This window comes from Mobula hypostoma, chromosome 13 (assembly GCF_963921235.1).
Source record: "Mobula hypostoma chromosome 13, sMobHyp1.1, whole genome shotgun sequence".
Classification (NCBI taxonomy): Eukaryota; Metazoa; Chordata; class Chondrichthyes; order Myliobatiformes; family Myliobatidae; genus Mobula; species Mobula hypostoma.
This window is the reverse complement of record NC_086109.1, coordinates 9,849,671-9,867,688: the sequence shown is the minus strand read 5'-3', so window position 1 is coordinate 9,867,688 and position 18,018 is coordinate 9,849,671. Positions and strand designations below refer to the sequence as shown.

Below are 18,018 nucleotides of genomic sequence, written 5' to 3'. Positions count from 1 at the left end.
TACAAGGAAACAAAAATTAGTGGGAAGACAAAGGATTGGGAAGTTTTTAAAACCTTACAAAAGAAAACCAAGAAGGTCATTAAGAGAGAAAAGATTAACTATGAAAGGAAGCTAGCAAATAATATCAAAGAGGATACTAAAAGCTTTTTCAAGTATATAAAGAGTAAAAGACAGGTGAGAGTAGATATAGGACCGATAGAAAATGATGCTGGAGAAATTGTAATGGGAGATAAGGAGATGGCGGAGGAACTGAATGAGTATTTTGCATCAGTCTTCACTGAGGAAGACATCAGCAGTATACCGGACACTCAAGGGTGGCAGGGAAGAGAAGTGTGCGCAGTCACAATTACGACAGAGAAAGTACTCAGGAAGCTGAAAAGGCTAAAGGTAGATAAATCTCCTGGACCAGATGGAATGCACCCTCGTGTTCTGAAAGAAGTAGCTGTGGAGATTACGGAGGCATTAGCGATGATCTTTCAAAAGTCGATAGATTCTGGCATGGTTCCGGAAGACTGGAAGATTGCAAATGTCACTCCGCTATTTAAGAAGGGGGCAAGGAAGCAAAAAGGAAATTATAGACCTGTTAGCTTGACATCGGTGGTTGGGAAGTTGTTGGAGTCGATTGTCAAGGATGAGGTTACAGAGTACCTGGAGGCATATGACAAGATAGGCAGAACTCAGCATGGATTCCTTAAAGGAAAATTCTGCCTGACAAACCTATTACAATTTTTTGAGGAAATTACCAGTAGGCTAGACAAGGGAGATGCAGTGGATGTTGTATATTTGGATTTTCAGAAGGCCTTTGACAAGGTGCCACACATGAGGCTACTTAACAAGATAAGAGCCCATGGAATTACAGGAAAGTTACATACGTGGATGGAGCATTGGCTGATTGGCAGGAAACAGAGAGTGGGAATAAAGGGATCCTATTCTGGTTGGCTGCCGGTTACCAGTGGTGTTCCACAGGGATCAGTGTTGGGGCTGCTTCTTTTTACATTGTACATCAATGATTTGGATTATGGAATAGATGGCTTTGTGGCTAAGTTTGCTGACGATAAGAAGATAGGTGGAGGGGCCGATAGTGCTGAGGAAACAGAGAGTCTGCAGAGAGACTTGGATAGATTGGAAGAATGGGCAGAGAAGTGGCAAATGAAGTACAATGTTGGAAAATGTATGGTTATGCACTTTGGCAGAAAAAATAAACGGGCAGACTATTATTTAAATGGGGAAAGAATCCAAAGTTCTGAGATGCAACGGGATTTGGGAGTCCTCGTACAGGATACCCTTAAAGTTAACCTCCAGGTTGAGTCAGTAGTGAAGAAGGCGAATGCAATGTTGGCATTCATTTCTAGAGGAATAGAGTATAGGAGCAGGGATGTGATGTTGAGGCTCTATAAGGCGCTGGTGAGACCTCACTTGGAGTACTGTGGGCAGTTTTGGGCTCCTTATTTAAGAAAGGATGTGCTGACGTTGGAGAGGGTACAGAGAAGATTCACTGGAATGATTCCGGGAATGAGAGGGTTAATATATGAGGAACGTTTGTCCGCTCTTGGACTGTGTTCCTTGGAGTTTAGAAGAATGAGGGGAGACCTCATAGAAACATTTCAAATGTTAAAAGGCGTGGACAGAGTGGATGTGGCAAAGTTGTTTCCCATGATGGGGGAGTCTAGTACGAGAGGGCATGACTTAAGGATTGAAGGGCGCCCTTTCAGAACAGAAATGTGAAGAAATTTTTTTAGTCAGAGGGTGGTGAATCTATGGAATTTGTTGCCACGGGCAGCAGTGGAGGCCAAGTCATTGGGTGTATTTAAGGCAGAGATTGATAGGTATCTGAGTAGCCAGGGCATCAAAGGTTATGGTGAGAAGGCGGGGGTGTGGGACTAAATAGGAAAATGGATCAGCTTATGATAAAATGGCGGAGCAGACTCGATGGGCCGAATGGCCTACTTCTGCTTTGTCTTATGATCTTATGATCTATCTATCTATCAGCTGCCTATCACTACTCCTACTGGTTCCCCTTCTCCTTCCCTTTCTCTAATAGTCCATTCTCCTTTCCTATCAGATTCATTCCATGCTGCCCTTTACCTGTCCTACCCACCTGGCTTCACCTATCAGCTTCAAGCTATCCCCCTTCCCCTCCCTTCACATTTTCATTCTGGCATATTCCCCCTTTCTTTCCAGTCCTGAAACATTGACCTTTTCTTCATTTCCATTGATACTCCTGACCTGCTAATTTCCTCTAGCATTTTGTGTGTGTGTGTGTGTGTGCGCGCGCGCACGCACGCACGCGTATGTTGCTTTGGATTTCCAGCATCAGCAGAATTTCTGGAGTTTTTATTGAGCTACAGACAGCCAGTATAATTCAATGCTACTCCAGACAATTGAGTTAGGGAGAGGAGGTATAATTTGATGCTGCTCAAGACAAATGATTTACAGAGAGGAAGTATAATTCAATAGCACTCTGGAACAGTGTATCACAGAGAGCTGGTGTAACTTGATGCAAATCCAGAACTATTGAGTTACAGAGAGCTGGTATAATTCAATGCTACAACAGAGCACTGAATTACAGAGAGAGAGATGAATTAAATGATACTCTGAGCCTTTGAGTTACAAAGGGGTGGTATAAGTCAATGCGATTCAGGACCATGAGCTACAGGTAGCTGATATAGTTCAATACTACTCCAGACTTTTGATTTGCAGAGAGCTGGTGTAATTCAATACTAATCCAGATAATTGAGTTACAGGGATTGGTATAATTTGATGATACTACAGCCCATTGAATTACAGAGGGCCAGTATAATTTGATGCTAGCTCTTTGTAATGAGCAGTTTAAGTTAACTGAGAATAAAGGGAGCCTTTTCTGGCTGGCTGCCGGTGACTAGTGGTCTTCTAAGGGGCCTCTGTTGGGACCACTTCTTTTTACATTAAATGTCAATAATTTGGATGATGGAATTGATGGACTTGTGCCAAGTATGTGGACGATACAAAGATAGGTGGAGGAATAGGTAGTTTTGAGGAAGTAGAGAGGCTACAGAAAGATTTAGACAGATTAGGAGAATGGGCAACTAAGTGACAGATGGAATAGTGTCAGGAAGCATGTGGTCATGCACTTTGGTAGAAGAAATAGAAGGGTAAACTGTTTTCTAAATGGAGAGAAAATTAAAGACTCTGAGGTACAGAGGGACTTGGGAACCCTTGTGCTGGATTCCTTACAGGTTAATTTGCAGGTTGAGTCTATCTGAGGAGGCAAATGTGATGTTGGCATTCATTTCAAGAGGACTAGAAAATAAAAGCAAGGATGTAATGTCGAGGCTTTATAAGGCACAGATGAGCCCTCGCTTGAAGTATTGTGAGCAGTTTTGGTCCCCTTATCTAAGAAAGGATGTGGTGATGTCAGAGGGAATTCAAAGGAGGTTCACAAAAATGATTCTGAGATTGAAAAGCTTGTCATATGAAGAGCATTTGATGGCTCTGGGCCTGTACTTACTGGAATTCAAAAGAATGAGGGGTGTCCACACTACAACCTATCAAATGCTGAAATGTTTCAATACTGTAGATGTGGAGAGGTTGTTTCCTATGGTGGGAGAGTCGAAGACCAGAGGACAGAGCCTCAGAATAGAGGGGTAGCCTTTTAGAATGGATACAAGGAGAAATTTCTTAAATCAGAGAGTGGTGAATCTATGGAATTTGTTGCCACAGGTGGCTGTAGAGGCCAAGTCATTGGGTATATTTAAGGCAGAGATTGATAGATTCTTAATTAGTCAGGGCAAAAGGAGAAGGCAGGAGATTGGGGCTGAGTGGGAAAATAGATCAGTCACGATGAAATGATGGAACAGACTCGATGAGGTGAACCAAATGGCCTAATTCTGTTTGTATATCTTATGGTCTTATTATCTTACCAACTTCATCACCAGCACTTTATATTCCCTCTGGGTAGCCTCCAACCTGATGGTATGAATATCTATTTCCCCCTCTCCCACCACTCTTTCTGTATTCCACAATTTGGCTTCTTAGCTATCTACTTCATCCCCCTGGGTGCCCTCCTCCTTCCCTCTCTTCTATGGTCCACGCTCCTCTCCTATCAGATTCCTTGTTCTCCAGCCATCTACTTTCCTGATCCTCCTGGCTTCACCTATCAATTCTAGTTATCCTTATTCCTCTCACCCCACCTTATTACTCTGGCGTCTTCCTCCTTCCGAGGAGCAACACCTCATATTCTATCAGGGTACCCTCCAACCTGATGGCATGAATATCAATTTCTCCTTTCAGTTAAAAGAAGTCCCTTCACGTCCCCTATTCTTCTAATCCCCACTCTGGCCTCTTACATCTTGTCAGCTGCCTATCAGCTCTTCCTTGGTTATCTCCTTCCTTTTCTCAGATTGTGCACTCTCCTCCGCTATCAGACTCCTTCCTACCAACTTGGCTTCTCTTATCACTTTCTTATCCCCTCCACCCAGCCGTTTATACTGATGTTTTCCCCCTTCCTTTCCAGTCCTTTCCATTTTGTCTCAGCCCAAAATGTTGACTGCTTATTCATTTCCATAGATACTGCCTGACTTTGGAATCAGAATCATGTTTAATAACACTGGTATATGTCGTGAAATTTGTTAGCTTAGTGGCAGCAATACACTGCAGTACATGATAATACAGAGAAAATAAGTAAATTACATTAAGTATATATACGTACATATATTAAGTAGATAAATTAAAAATAGAGCAAAAACAGAAATAATTTAAAACGTGAGGTAGTATTCAAGGGTTCAATGTCCATTTAGCATTCAGATGGCAGAAGGAAAGAAGCTGTTCCTGAATCACTGAATCTGTGACTTCAAGCTTCTGTACCTCCTTCCTGATGGTAACAATGAGAAGAGGGCATGTCCTGGGTGATGGGGTCCTTAATAATGGACGTCGCCTTTCTGAGGCACCGATCCTTGTAGATGTATTGGATACTACAGAGACCAGTACCCATGATGGAGCTGACTAATTTTACAACTTCTACAGTTTCTTTTGATCCTGTGCAGTAACCAACCCCTCCCCCCATACCAGACAGTGATGTCTGTCAGAATGCTCTGCATGGTATATCTGTAAACGTTTTTGAGTGTTTTAGGTGACAAAAAAAAACTCCTCAAACTCCTAATGAAATATAGCTTCTGTCTTGGCATCTTTATAGCTACCTCGATATGTTGGGACTAGGTTAGATCCTCAGAGATCTTGACACCCGGGAACTTAAAATTGCCCACTTTCTCCACTTCTAATCCCTCTATGAGGATTTGTTCGTGTTCCCTCATCCTACCCTTTCTGAAATCCACAATCAACTCTTTGGTCTTACTGACGTTGAATACAAAGTTGTTGATGCGACACAGCCCAACCATCTGGTATATCTCTCTCCTGTACGTCCTCTCGTCTGCATCTGACATTCTGCCAATAATGGCATCAAATTAATGGCATCAGCAAATTAATAGATGGCATTTGAGCTATGCCTAGCCACAAAGTCGTGGGTATAGAGAGAGTAGAGCAATGGGCCCCAGTGTTGATCGTCAGCGAGGAGATACATATCAATCAGCACAGATTGTGGTTTTCTGGTTAGGGAGTCAAAGATCCAATTGCAGAGAGAAGTATAGACGCCCAGGTACCGTAGCTTATCGATCAGGACTGTAGGAATGATGGTGTTCTACGCTGAGCTATAGTCAATGAACAGCATCTTGGCATCGGCGTTTGTATTGTCCGGGTAATATAAGACGGCGTGAGGAGCCATTGGGACCGCGTCTGCTGCAGACCTATGTGGCGATAGGCGAATTGCAACTTGCTAAATTCCTCCAGCGTTTTCTGTGTTTTGCATAGAATTTCCAGCATCTGCAGAACTTCTAGTGTTTATTGTTGGATGATACTTTGGATCATTGAGTTACAGAGAGGCGGTAGAATTCAATGCCACTCCGGGTCATTGAAATTCAGAGGTCGGCTTTAATTAAGTACCACTCCGGATCATTGAGTTACCAAGAGCTTGTGTAATTCAATACTGCTACAGTTTATTGACACACTGAGAGTCACTATAGTTCAACGTTACTCCGGACAATTGAGTTACAAAGCGCAGGTATAATTCAAATCTACGTCGGACCATTCAGTTTCAAGGAGCCGTTATAATTCAATGCAGCTCCACTCTATGCAGAGAGCCGGTATAATTCAATGCTAATCCGCACCATTGAGTTACGGAGAGCAGGTGTAATTCAATGCTACTCCTGTCCATTAAGCTACAGAGAGCAGTATAAATCAAGGATACTCTGGACGATTGAGTTAGAGAGCCTGTATATTTCAATGCTGCTCCAGATCATTGTGTTACAGAAAGTCGTTGTAATTCATTGCTTCTCTGGACCATAGAATTTCAGAGATCCGATATAACTCAAACCTCCTAAAAAAAAACTGAATTACAGAGTGCCGGTATAAATCAATACTACTCTGGAGCTTAGAGTTACAGAGCGCTGGCATAATTCAATCCTTCTCCAGTCTATTGAGTTACAGCAACCTGGTGTAAACTTGATGTTACTCCAGACCACTGAACTAATGAAAACCTTTATAATTCATTGCCACTCCAGTCTGTCCAGTTGCCGAGAGCCCCTGTAATTCAATGCTACTGCAGACTATTGAATTACAAATTGCAGATATAACTCAGTGCTACTCCAGACCAATGAGCTATGGCGAGCTGTTATAATTCAATGCCAATCCAGACCACTTAATTACAGAAAGCTGGTATAATTGAATGCTACTCCATTCTAATAAGTTACTTTAATTTGACACCACTTCAGACCATTAAATTAGGGAGAACCGTTTTAGATCAATGCTATTCCGGAACATTAAGTCACAGAAGGCTAATAAAATTCAGTGCTACTCAGGTCATTGAGTTACAGACAGCTGGTATAACTCAATGCCATTCCGGATCATTGAGTTACAGAGAGCTGGTATAACTCAATGCCATTCCGGATCATTGAGTTACAGAGAGCTGGTATAACTCAATGCCATTCCGGATCATTGAATTACAGAGAGCTGGTATAACTCAATGCCATTCCAGACCACTGAGTTTAATTCAATACTACACCAGATAATTGAGTTGCAAAAAGTTGGTCTAATTCAATGATACCGCATATTCTATTGAATTACAGAGAGCCAGTGTAATTCAGGGCTACTACAGATGATTGAGTTATAGAGAGCAGGCGTAATTGAATGCCGCTCACAGTATTCAGTGACAGAGAGCCGGTATCTTTCAATACTACTCCAGACTATTGAATTAGAGTGAGCCGGTATAACCCAGCGCTATTCCAGACCAGAGCGCTCGTGTAATTCAATTCCACTCCAATCTATTGGAGATAAAGAGAGCAGGTATAATTCATTGCTCCTCCAGATCATTCAGTTAGAAACACTGGTACAACTTGATGCTACTCCAGACCATTGAATTACAGAGAGCCAGTATAATTTGATGCTGGCTCTCTGTAACGAGTAATTTAATTAACCGTCGTAAATTGGGGGACCCCTTCATCGAGCACCTCTACCCCATACGCCCAAAACTGGAATGCCCCTGTGAGCAATCATTTTAATTCCAATTCTCTTTACCGTTCTGACTTGGCGGTGCATGACCACCCTAGTACTTTATATTCCTCAAACCCGGTGCTGGGATATCGTGTTCTCCCTCCCCCTCTCATATTCTCCACTGTGGCCTCATACCTCTTTTTAGCTGCCTATCACCTCCCCCGGGTCGCCTCCTCTTGCCCCTTCTCTCATAGTCCACTCCCTTCTCCTCTCAGATTCCTTTCTCACCACCCTTGACTTTTCCGACCCAACTGGCTTCACCTATCTCCTTCCAGGTATCCTCCTTCAGCTCCGCCTAACTTTTTCTACTGATGTCTCCCCCCCCCACGCGCCCCCCCCCCGTCCTTTCCAGTTCTGAAGACGGGTCTCAGCCTGAAACGCCGACTGTGTTTCGTTTCCATAGATGCTGCCCGACCTGCTGAGCTCCTCCAGCATTTAGTGTGTGTGTTGCTTTGGATTTCTAGCATCAGCAGGATTTCTCGTGTTGATGATTCAATGCTACTTCATAGCATTGACTCACAAAGCACCGCTATAATTCAGACCTACTCTGGACCATTGACTTACAGTGAGCTGGTATAAATCAATACTACTTCAGTTTATTGGCATATAGACAGCCAGTATAATTCAATGATGCTACGGAACATTGAGTTACAGAGGGCCGGTGTAAATTTCTAAATGACAATAAAGGAGGACTGAGTGTTCTCATAATCTAATCTAAATCGATGCGATACCGAATCATTGAGATACAGGGAAACGGGATAATTCAATAATACTCCGGACCGTTAAGTTACAAAGAGCCAATATAATTCAATACGAGTCCGGACCATAAGGTTACAGAAAGCTGGTGTAATTCAACGCCACCCCTGAATATTGAGTTACAGAGAGTCAATGCTAGACCAGCCCATTGATTTCTTTGGAGAGCCACAATGAAATCAATGCTACGCAAGACTATTGAGTTACAGACAGACGGTGTAATTCAACGCTAATCCGGACCAGTGAATTACGGAGAACCGCAATAATTCAGCGCTACTCCGGACCATTGAGATACAGACAGCTGGCGTAACTCAATACCCGCCTATCACTTCCCCCTGGGTCCGTTCCTCCTTTCCTTTCTCCTATGGTCCAATCCTCTCTGCTATCCGATCCCGTCCTTTCCGGCCTTTTATCTTTCCATTCAACTGGTTTCACCTATCACCATCTAGCTAATCCTCTTTCCCCTCCACCTACGTTCTTATTCTGGTGTCTCCCCATTTCCTTTCCAGTCCTGAAAAAGTTTCTCGGCCCGAAACTCCGACTGTTTATTAATTTCCGTAGATGCTCCTTAACCTGCTGATTTCCCTCAGCATTTTGTGTGTGTTGTTTTAGGTTTCCAGCATCAGCAGAATTTCCCTTAATGATAATTTGCTACTACTACAGATCATTGAGTTACAGAGAGCCGGCATAATTCAATGCAACTCCATAACACTGAATTACAGAGAGTCGTTATAATTCGTTGCTACTCCTGAACACTGAGTAACCGAGAGCCGGTATAATTCATCACTGTTCCGGACCATTGTGTTACAGAGCACCAATATAACTCAGTACTGCTTTGGACGATTGAGCTACTGTCTGCAGCCATAATTCAATACTATTCCAGTCTATTGACATACAGAGGGCCGGTGTAAAACAACCTACTCCGGACACTGGAGTTACAGAGCGCCGGTGTGATTCAAAGCTACTCCCGACCATTGATTTACAAAGTGGTGTTGTAAATCAATACTACTCCAGTTTATTGGCATACCGACAGCCAGTGTAATTCAATGGTACTACGGAACATTGAGTTACAGAGAGCTAGTATAATTTAATGCGACTCCAGACCATTCAGTTACACGGCGCTGATGTAATTAAATACTACTCCGGACTATTAAGTTACAGAGAGCCGGTATAATTTAATTCTACTCAGCACCATTGAGTTACAGGGTGCTGGCATAGTTCAATACTACTCCGGACGATTGAATTGCCGAGAGCCAGTATGATTAAAGGCTACTCCCCACCATTCGGTTTAAGGGAGCCGGTGTAATTCAAAACCAATCCAGACTATTGATTACAGACACCCGGTATAATTCAATGCTACTCCGACCATTCCGTTACAGAGAGCTGGGATAATTCAGTACTACACCGAACCATTGAATCGCAGACTGCCAATAAAATTCAATGCTACTCCAGTCTATTGAGTCACATATAGTCGGTATAATGCAATGCTAATCGGGACCATTGAATTTCAGACAGCCGGCATAATTCAATGCTACCCTGAGATACAGAGAGCTGGTGTAATTCAGTACTATTGCCATGTATTGATATATACATGGTAGTAGTAGTAGTAATAGTAGTAATAGTAGTAGTGGTAGTTGTAGTTGTAGTAGTAGTAGATGTATAGAGAGCCGGTAAAGTTCATTACTACTGCAGACACTTGAGTTATAGAAATCCAGTATAATTCAATACTGCCCTGGACTATTCAGTGACAGAGATCCACTACAAATCAAAGCTAATCCAGAAAATTGAATTACAGAGAACAACTACACTTCAATGGTACTCCAGCCCATTAATTTGCAGAGAGCAGGTATAATTCAATACTACATCGGACCATTGAATTACATGGAGTCGGTATAATTCAATGCTGCTCCAGAGCATTAAGCTACAGAGAGCCGATACAAAATCAATGTTACTTCCAACCGTTGAGTTACAGGGAGATGGTGCAATTGAATACTATTCCAGACCGTTAAGTTACAGAGAGCTGATATAATTCAATGCTATGCTAGACTATTGAGTTAACGAAAGCCGATATAACTTGCTGCAATGGGAGACCATTGAATTAGAGAGAGCCAGTATAATTTAATTCCAGTTCGCTGTAACTAGTAAATTAATCGCCTGTCAATAATTAGGGGTCCGCTTCGCCGAGCACCTCCATTCCATCCGCCAAAAGAGGAAAGTTTTAATTCTAAATTCCCTTTCTCCATTCCGAAATGTCAGTCCATGGCCTCCTCGTGCCATGATAAGGCCACCCTTAGGGTGGAGGAGCAACAGCTTATATTCCGTTTAGACAGACTCCAACTTGAATATCGATTTCTCCTTCCAGCAAAAAAAATCCCTTCCCCTCCCCTTAGTCTTTCATTCCCCACTCTACACTTTTACCTCTTCTCGTCTGTCTATCACTTCCTCCTGGATCCCCTCTTTTTCCCCATTCTCCTAGGGCCCACTCTCCTCTCCTATCAGATTCCTTCTTCCCCAGCCCTTTCCCACTTGGCTTCACTTATCACATCTTGTAGATATCCTCTTTCCACTCCACCCAAATTTTCATTCTTGTGTCTTCCCCCTTCCTTTCCTGTTCTGAAGAAGGGTCTCCTCATGAAACATCAACTGTTTATTCATTTCCATAGTTGCTGCCTGACCTGTTTAATTCCTCCAGCATTTTGTGTGTGTTGCTGTGGATTTCCAGCATTGCAGAAGTTGATGATTCAATACATCATTGAGTAGAGAGATCTGGTATAATTCTATACTGCTCCAATATATTGACATACAGAGAGCCAGTATAATTCAATGCAACTCCAGTCTTTAGAGTTACCGAGTGCCAGTAAAATTCAAGGCTTCTCCAGACCAGTATAATACAGAGAGCTGCTGGTATAATTCAACACCACTATGGAACATTGAATTACAGAGAGCCATTTTAATTCAAAGCTACTCTGTCTATTGAGTTATTGAGAGCCGATATAATTCAATGCCACTCAAGAACTTTGAGTTACAGAGAGATGGACCATTGAGTTACAGAAATACGAAATGATTCAATGCTACTTCGGACCATTGATTTACAGAGTGCTAGTCTAATTCAATTCTACTCCAGTCTATTGAGTTAAAGAGAGCATGTATTATTTAATGATACTCCAGACCATTGAGTTACATGGAGCTTGTGTAATTCAATACCATTCTGGACCTTAAGTTACATAAATAATTTAATGCCATTCTGGACTATTGAGTTACAGCAAGCCGGTATGACTTGATGCTAGCTTTATGTAATGAGTAATTTAATGACCCTTCATAAATTGGGAGACCGCTTTGTCGAGCACCTTCGCTCCATCTGCCAAAACTGAAACGTTCCGGTGGCCAAGCATTTTAATTCCAAATTCCTTTTCTGTTCTGACTTGTCAGTCCATACTCTCTTCTTGTGCCATTATGAGGCCACACTCAGGGTGAAAGAGCATCTCCTAATATTCTGTCTGGGTAGTCTCTAAACTGATGGCATGAATATTGATTTCTCCTTCCAGTTAAAAAAAAAGTGTCCCTCTCCCCTCTCCTCTTTTCCATTTCCCATTCTGGCTTCTTACTTTCCCCTACCTCTTCCCGGGTCCCCTCCTCCCCATTCTCCTATGGTCCACTCTCCTCTCCTATCAGAATGCTTCCTCTCAACTCTTTTAACTTTCCAACCCACCTGGCTTCACCTACCACCTTCTAACTACCCTCCCTCTACCACTCCCTAAGTATCGTCCTTCACCTGCACCCACAATTTGTCCTTGTATCCTTTCCTTTCCTTTCCTGTCCAGTCCTGAATAAGGGTTTTGGTCTGAAATGTCAACTGTTTATTGATTTCCATAGTTGCTGCCTGACCTGCTTGTTGGCCGTGAAGGTATTAAAGTATGGAAGAAAACATCAGACTTGAATAGGTCAAGGACAGTGAAAGTATACAAACCAATTTTCTTTGTTCTTGCCATGTTTGAAGATATGGAGGCTGCTATTTTGTGGAGCTGCTCTGTAGCCTTCATTTTCTGAACTGTTTGTTGAACTGATTCTTGCTCTGGGATAACTTAATCAGAGCAATTGAATGTGGAACATTATTGATCATTCTCAGATAAGCTGTGTTTTGTATAGAATGGCAGGTTTGTGGAAGTAATCTTGTTATCTCGGCCCTGTGTCTGGGTGTCCTGGTTTGATTAATTTGAACCAGAGTCCAATAGAACAAAAGAAGGCACCTAAGTCATGAAGTTGTGTAGCCCTTGGCCTTGGACTACATCCAATGAAAATCTGTCACAGGTCAGTCAGATGACATTGAGCCAACAAGATTGAAGCGTAATATTTGAACTGAAGCGAGAGACTTTAAGAATGGAAGGGCTTCAAATGCAAAGTGTAAAAACTCCAGAGACTAACTACTGCAAAGAAGACCACCATGTCAGGAGGTGGGAGAAGAAGGATCAATTGTCTGGCCAACGGGAGGTTTCTATTTCGGTGTTATAAACTGGAGAAGTAGTCTGAGTGAGTATTGGTACAGAGGGAACAGTAGAATTCATGTTTTAAGTTGTTGGCCTGGGGTCAACCTAGTTACATTGTTGTTTGTGCAGAGACAATAAAGTGCAAGCTTTGATTAATTAAGAATTATGTAGTGAGGGTGACTGAACTCACTGTTTGGATGGAGGTTTAAACGCAGGGTCGAATCGGAAAGGACAGATACTGGCCGAATCAAGGCAGTGAGGTCCTGGCCCAAGAGCCTATCAAGGCGATGGAACTCAGTGTTTGGACGTCAGTTTAGGTGCTGGGCCAGATTGAAAAGGTCAGAGTGTCTGGGCTTTGGGTGGGGTGGTTCAGACGGCACTGCACAACTCAGCTATGTGTTGAACTGTGGGACTCTTTGCAGATTTCAGTTCGGTACGCTATTTACTTGCACTTATTGCTTGCATGATATCTTTGTTTTTTCTGCAGATTGGGTGTTCAATGGTCTTTTTTTATACGGATTCTTTTGGGTTTCTTTGTTTCATGTTCAATGAATCTTGGGTTGTATAATGAACACATATTTTGATAATAAATGTAAATGTACTTGAAATGTACTTTGATGTATGCTGGAAGAAATAATTGAAGTGAAGAGAGAAAAACTGAAATTGACTGAGGAATTGTGTAAAAGTAGGGAAGAGTTAGAGAGAGAAAAAGAAGAGCTGAAGAGGGAGAGGAAAGATTATTCCCAGATCCTCACGTTCTATCACACTCCTTGGTGCCCTGCCATTCACTGTCTAAGACAGATTGGTCCTACCACAAGGCAACACCTCGCACTTGTCTGAATTAAATTCTATCTACCATTTTCAGCCCATTTCCAGCTGGTCCAGATTTTCAGCCCGCTGCGAGCCATGATGGCCTTCCTTGCAGTCCACTACACCCCTAATCTTGGAGTGATTCACAAATTTGCTGATTAGTTAATCACACTATCATCCAGATATTAATGACAGACAGAAGTTATGTTGTTGTTTGTGCAGAGACAATAAAGCGGGAGATTTGATTAATTAAGAGTTGTGTAGTGAGTTCCGTAACCTAGACCTCATGATGAATAGTCACTGTGCTGAGTTACTGCAGCACTTTCTGTGTTGAATTTCTTGTGTTGATAATTTGATACTTCCCCTGATCACTGAGTTACAGAGAGCCGATGTAATTCATTGCTACTCCAGACCATTGTGTTACAGAGAGCTGGTAAAATGCAAAGCTATTCCAGACAATTGAATTACAGAGATCTGGTATAATTCAATGCTACTCTGGACCATTGAATGACAGAGTGCCATTGAAATTCAATACTACCTAAAACATTGAACTACAGGGACCAGGAATAATCCAGTGCTTCTCCAGGTTTTTCAGATAGAGAAAGGAAATAATCCAATGCTGCTCTGGACCATTGAGTTACAGAGAGCCAGTGTAATTCATGCTACTCCTGACCATAATGTTGTAGGGAATAGTACAATTGAATGCTACTCCAAATCATTGAGTTACAAAGAGCCACTATAACATGATGTCAGTCCTGACTACTGAGTGACAGGGATCTGGTATAACTCAATGCTACTCCAGGTCAGTGGGTTACAGAGGGCCAATATAGTTCAATGATACTCTGGACCATTCATATACAACAAGCTAGCATAATTCAATACTACTACAGTCTCTTGACATACAGAAAGCCCTTTAGTTCAATACTACTCCGGACCATTGAGATACAGAGAGCCGGTATAATTCAATGGAGATCTGGACCATTCAGATAAAGCGAGCTAGCATAATTCAATACTACTACAGTCCTACAGAGAGACTACTTGACATATAGAGAGAGTACTTGACATACAGAGAGCCCCTTTAGTTCAATGCTACTCCGGACCATTGAGATACAGAGAGCCAGCATAATTCAATGCAGCTCGGAACCTTTAAATTTCAGAGAAATGACGTAACTCAATAATACTTCAGCACATTGAGTTACAGAGAGCAGCAATAATCTAATCAACACACAGCAAAGTTGCTGGTGAACGCAGCAGGCCAGGCAGCATCTCTAGGAAGAGGTAAAGTCGACGTTTCAGGCCGAGACCCTTCGTCAGGACTAACTGAAGGAAGAGTGAGTAAGAGATTTGAAAGTGGGAGGGGGAGGGGGAGATCCAAAATGATAGGAGAAGACAAGTGGGGGAGGGATGGAGCCAAGAGCTGGACAGGTGATAGGCAAAGGGGATATGAGAGGATCATGGGACAGGAGGCCTGGGGAGAAAGACAAGGGGGGGAACTAGAGGATGGGCAAGGGGTATAGTCAGAGGGACAGAGGGAGAAAAAGGAGAGTGAGAGAAAGAATGTGTGTATAAACATGAATAACGGATGGGGTACGAGGGGGAGGTGGGGCATTAGCGGAAGTTAGAGAAGTCAATGTTCATGCCATCAGGTTGGAGGCTACCCAGACTGAATATAAGGTGTTGTTCCTCCAACCTGAGTGTGGCTTCATCTTTACAGTAGAGGAGGCGGTGGATAGACATGTCAGAGTGGGAATGGGATGTGGAATTAAATTGTGTGACCACCGGGAGATCCTGCTTTCTCTGGTGGACAGAATGCTACTCTGGTTGATTGAGTTACAGAGAGCCAGTATAGTTCAATATAACTCAGGATCATTCAGTGACAGAGAGCCCATATAGTTCAATATTACTCTGGACCATTGAGCTACAGAGAGTTGTTATAATGCAATGCTACTCCAGAATACTCAGTTGCCGAGAGTTGGTATAATTTAATGCTACTCTGTAGCCTTGAGTAACAGAAAACCGATAGAATTCAAAGCTATCCCGACTATTAAGTTACCAAGAGCTGGTATAATTCAATGCTACCTTGGACCATTGAGTTACGGAGATCTGGTGTAATTCAATACTACTTGTACTCCAGTCTATTCAGTTACAGAATGCCAGTATAATTTATTGCTACTCCATAAATTGCAGGGAGCTAGTACATTTTGATGCCACAAACACGAGGAAAGCTGCAGATGCTGGAAATTCAAGCAACACACACAAAATGCTGGTGGAACGCAGCAGGCCAGGCAGCATCTCTAGGAAGAGGTACAGTCGACGTTTCGGGCCGAGACCCTTCGTCAGGACTAACTGAAAGAAGAGACAGTAAGAGATTTGAAAGTGGGAGGGGGAGGGGGAGATCCGAAATGATAGGAGAAGACAGGAGGGGGAGGGATGGAAAGTTAATTGGCAAGTTGTTACACAGACAATCAGAAATCAGAATCAGGTTTATTATCACCGGCATGTGTCATGAAATTTGTTAACTTAGCAGCAGCTGTTCAATGGAATACAGGTTTCCCCTGCCATCCGAAGGTAGAGCATTCCTATGAAATGGTTCGTAAGCCGGAATGTCGTAAAGTGAAGAAGCAATTACCATTTATTTATATGGGAAAAATTTGTGAGCGTTCGCAGACCCAAAAAATAACCTATCAAGTCATGCCAAATAACACATAAAACCTAAAATAACAGTAACATATCGTACAAGCACGAATGATATAATAAATACACAGCCTACATAGAGTAGAAATACTTTTCTACAATCATTGCCGAACTGTCCACCGTAGCGAAAATCTCACACAAGCGCTCTCGGCAGAAACACTCTTTCCAGTAACCTTTAAGCTATGAAGCTGCCAAATCATCCCAAATAACACATAAAATTACACAGCCTATATAAAGTAGAAATAATGTATGTACAGTGTAGTATCACCTACCAGAATTGAGAAGACAGCGCCGAGCACACTGATGATGGTGTGTTCGGCTGAGTCGTCGGAAGTTGGGGTGGTGCAGTGGACCCCAACCTCCAGGCCACCGACCGATACCGATCCGTGAAGCATGCAGCGATAGCCGGGACGCACCCAGCACATCTTTAAGAAAAAAGCAGAAATAAACAAGCTAATTAATTAGGTGCCGCCCGGCTGTAAATGTTGGCCCAGATCAGAGGCGACGCCAGTATAATTCAATACAACTGCAATCTATCGAATTACAGAGAGTGAATGCTACTCCAGAACTCTCAATTACAGACAGCCAGTATAATTCAGTACTACTCTGGACCATTGAGCTACAGAAAGACAGTATAATTCATTACTCATTGGATCAGTAAGTTACAAATTGTTGGAAATTCAGTGTTCTTCCAGACACTGAGTTGCAGAAATCCAGTATAATTTGATGCTACTCCAGACCTTTGAAGCCTCTAGAATTTTATGCTAATCTGTTCATATAATTACAGAGAGCTGATCTGGCATAATTTGATGCTATTCCAGACTACTGACATATAGAGAGCCCCTATAATTCAATGGTACTCTGGACCATTGTGTTATGGAGAGCCAGTATAGTTTTAATGCGACTCAAGTCCATTGAATTACAGAGAGCAGTAATAATTCATTACTAATCTGGTCCATTGAATTACAGACTGCCTGTATAATTCAATGTTACTCTGGACAAGTAAATTACAAAGATCCAGTATAAATCAATCGCATGACCAGAGAACTGAGCTTCAGAGAGCTGGTGTAGTTTAATACTTCTCTAGTCTATTGATTTATGGAGAGCCAATATAATTGAATAGTACTCCAGACTGTTGAGTTATAGAGAGCTGGTATAACTTGATACTACTCCAGAACATTGAGTTAAGAAAAACTGGTATAATTGAATGCTACTCCAGCTCATTGATTTACTGAGAGCTGGTATAATTTAATGATAATCCAGACCACTTAATTACAGAGGACCATTCCAGCATATTTTGATGCCGCTTAAAATCATTGAGTTACAGAAAGTTTTCATAATTCAATGCTAATCTGGGCCATTGAATTACAGAAAGTATGTATGATTCAATGCTGCACTGGACAACTGAATTACAGAGATCTGGCATAGTTCAATGCTACCCCAGATCATTGAGTTACAGAGAGCAGATATAATTCAACACTACTCAGGACTGTCAAATTTCAGAGTGATGGTGTAATCCATTGCTACTCCAGAACATTCAGTTGTACAGAGCCGATATAATTCAATACTCCACCAGATTACTGAGTTACAAGGTGCTGTTATAATTTAATACTACTCCAAGCTATTGAGTTACAGAGAAGCAGTAGAATTAATTGCTCACTGGACCAATAAATTACAAATTACCATACATTTCAATGCT

General features: G+C 42.2%; 1 protein-coding gene across 1 annotated transcript in view; it reads right to left on the bottom strand.

Annotated features, from left to right (window-relative positions):
• LOC134355852 (uncharacterized) overlaps window positions 1-18,018 on the bottom strand; it is a 57,200-nt gene that overhangs the window by 26,038 nt on the left and 13,144 nt on the right. The window contains exon 3 of the mRNA XM_063066356.1: window positions 16,592-16,744. Coding sequence (XP_062922426.1) covers window positions 16,592-16,744 — 153 coding nt within the window. The remainder of the gene's footprint in view (window positions 1-16,591; window positions 16,745-18,018) is intronic.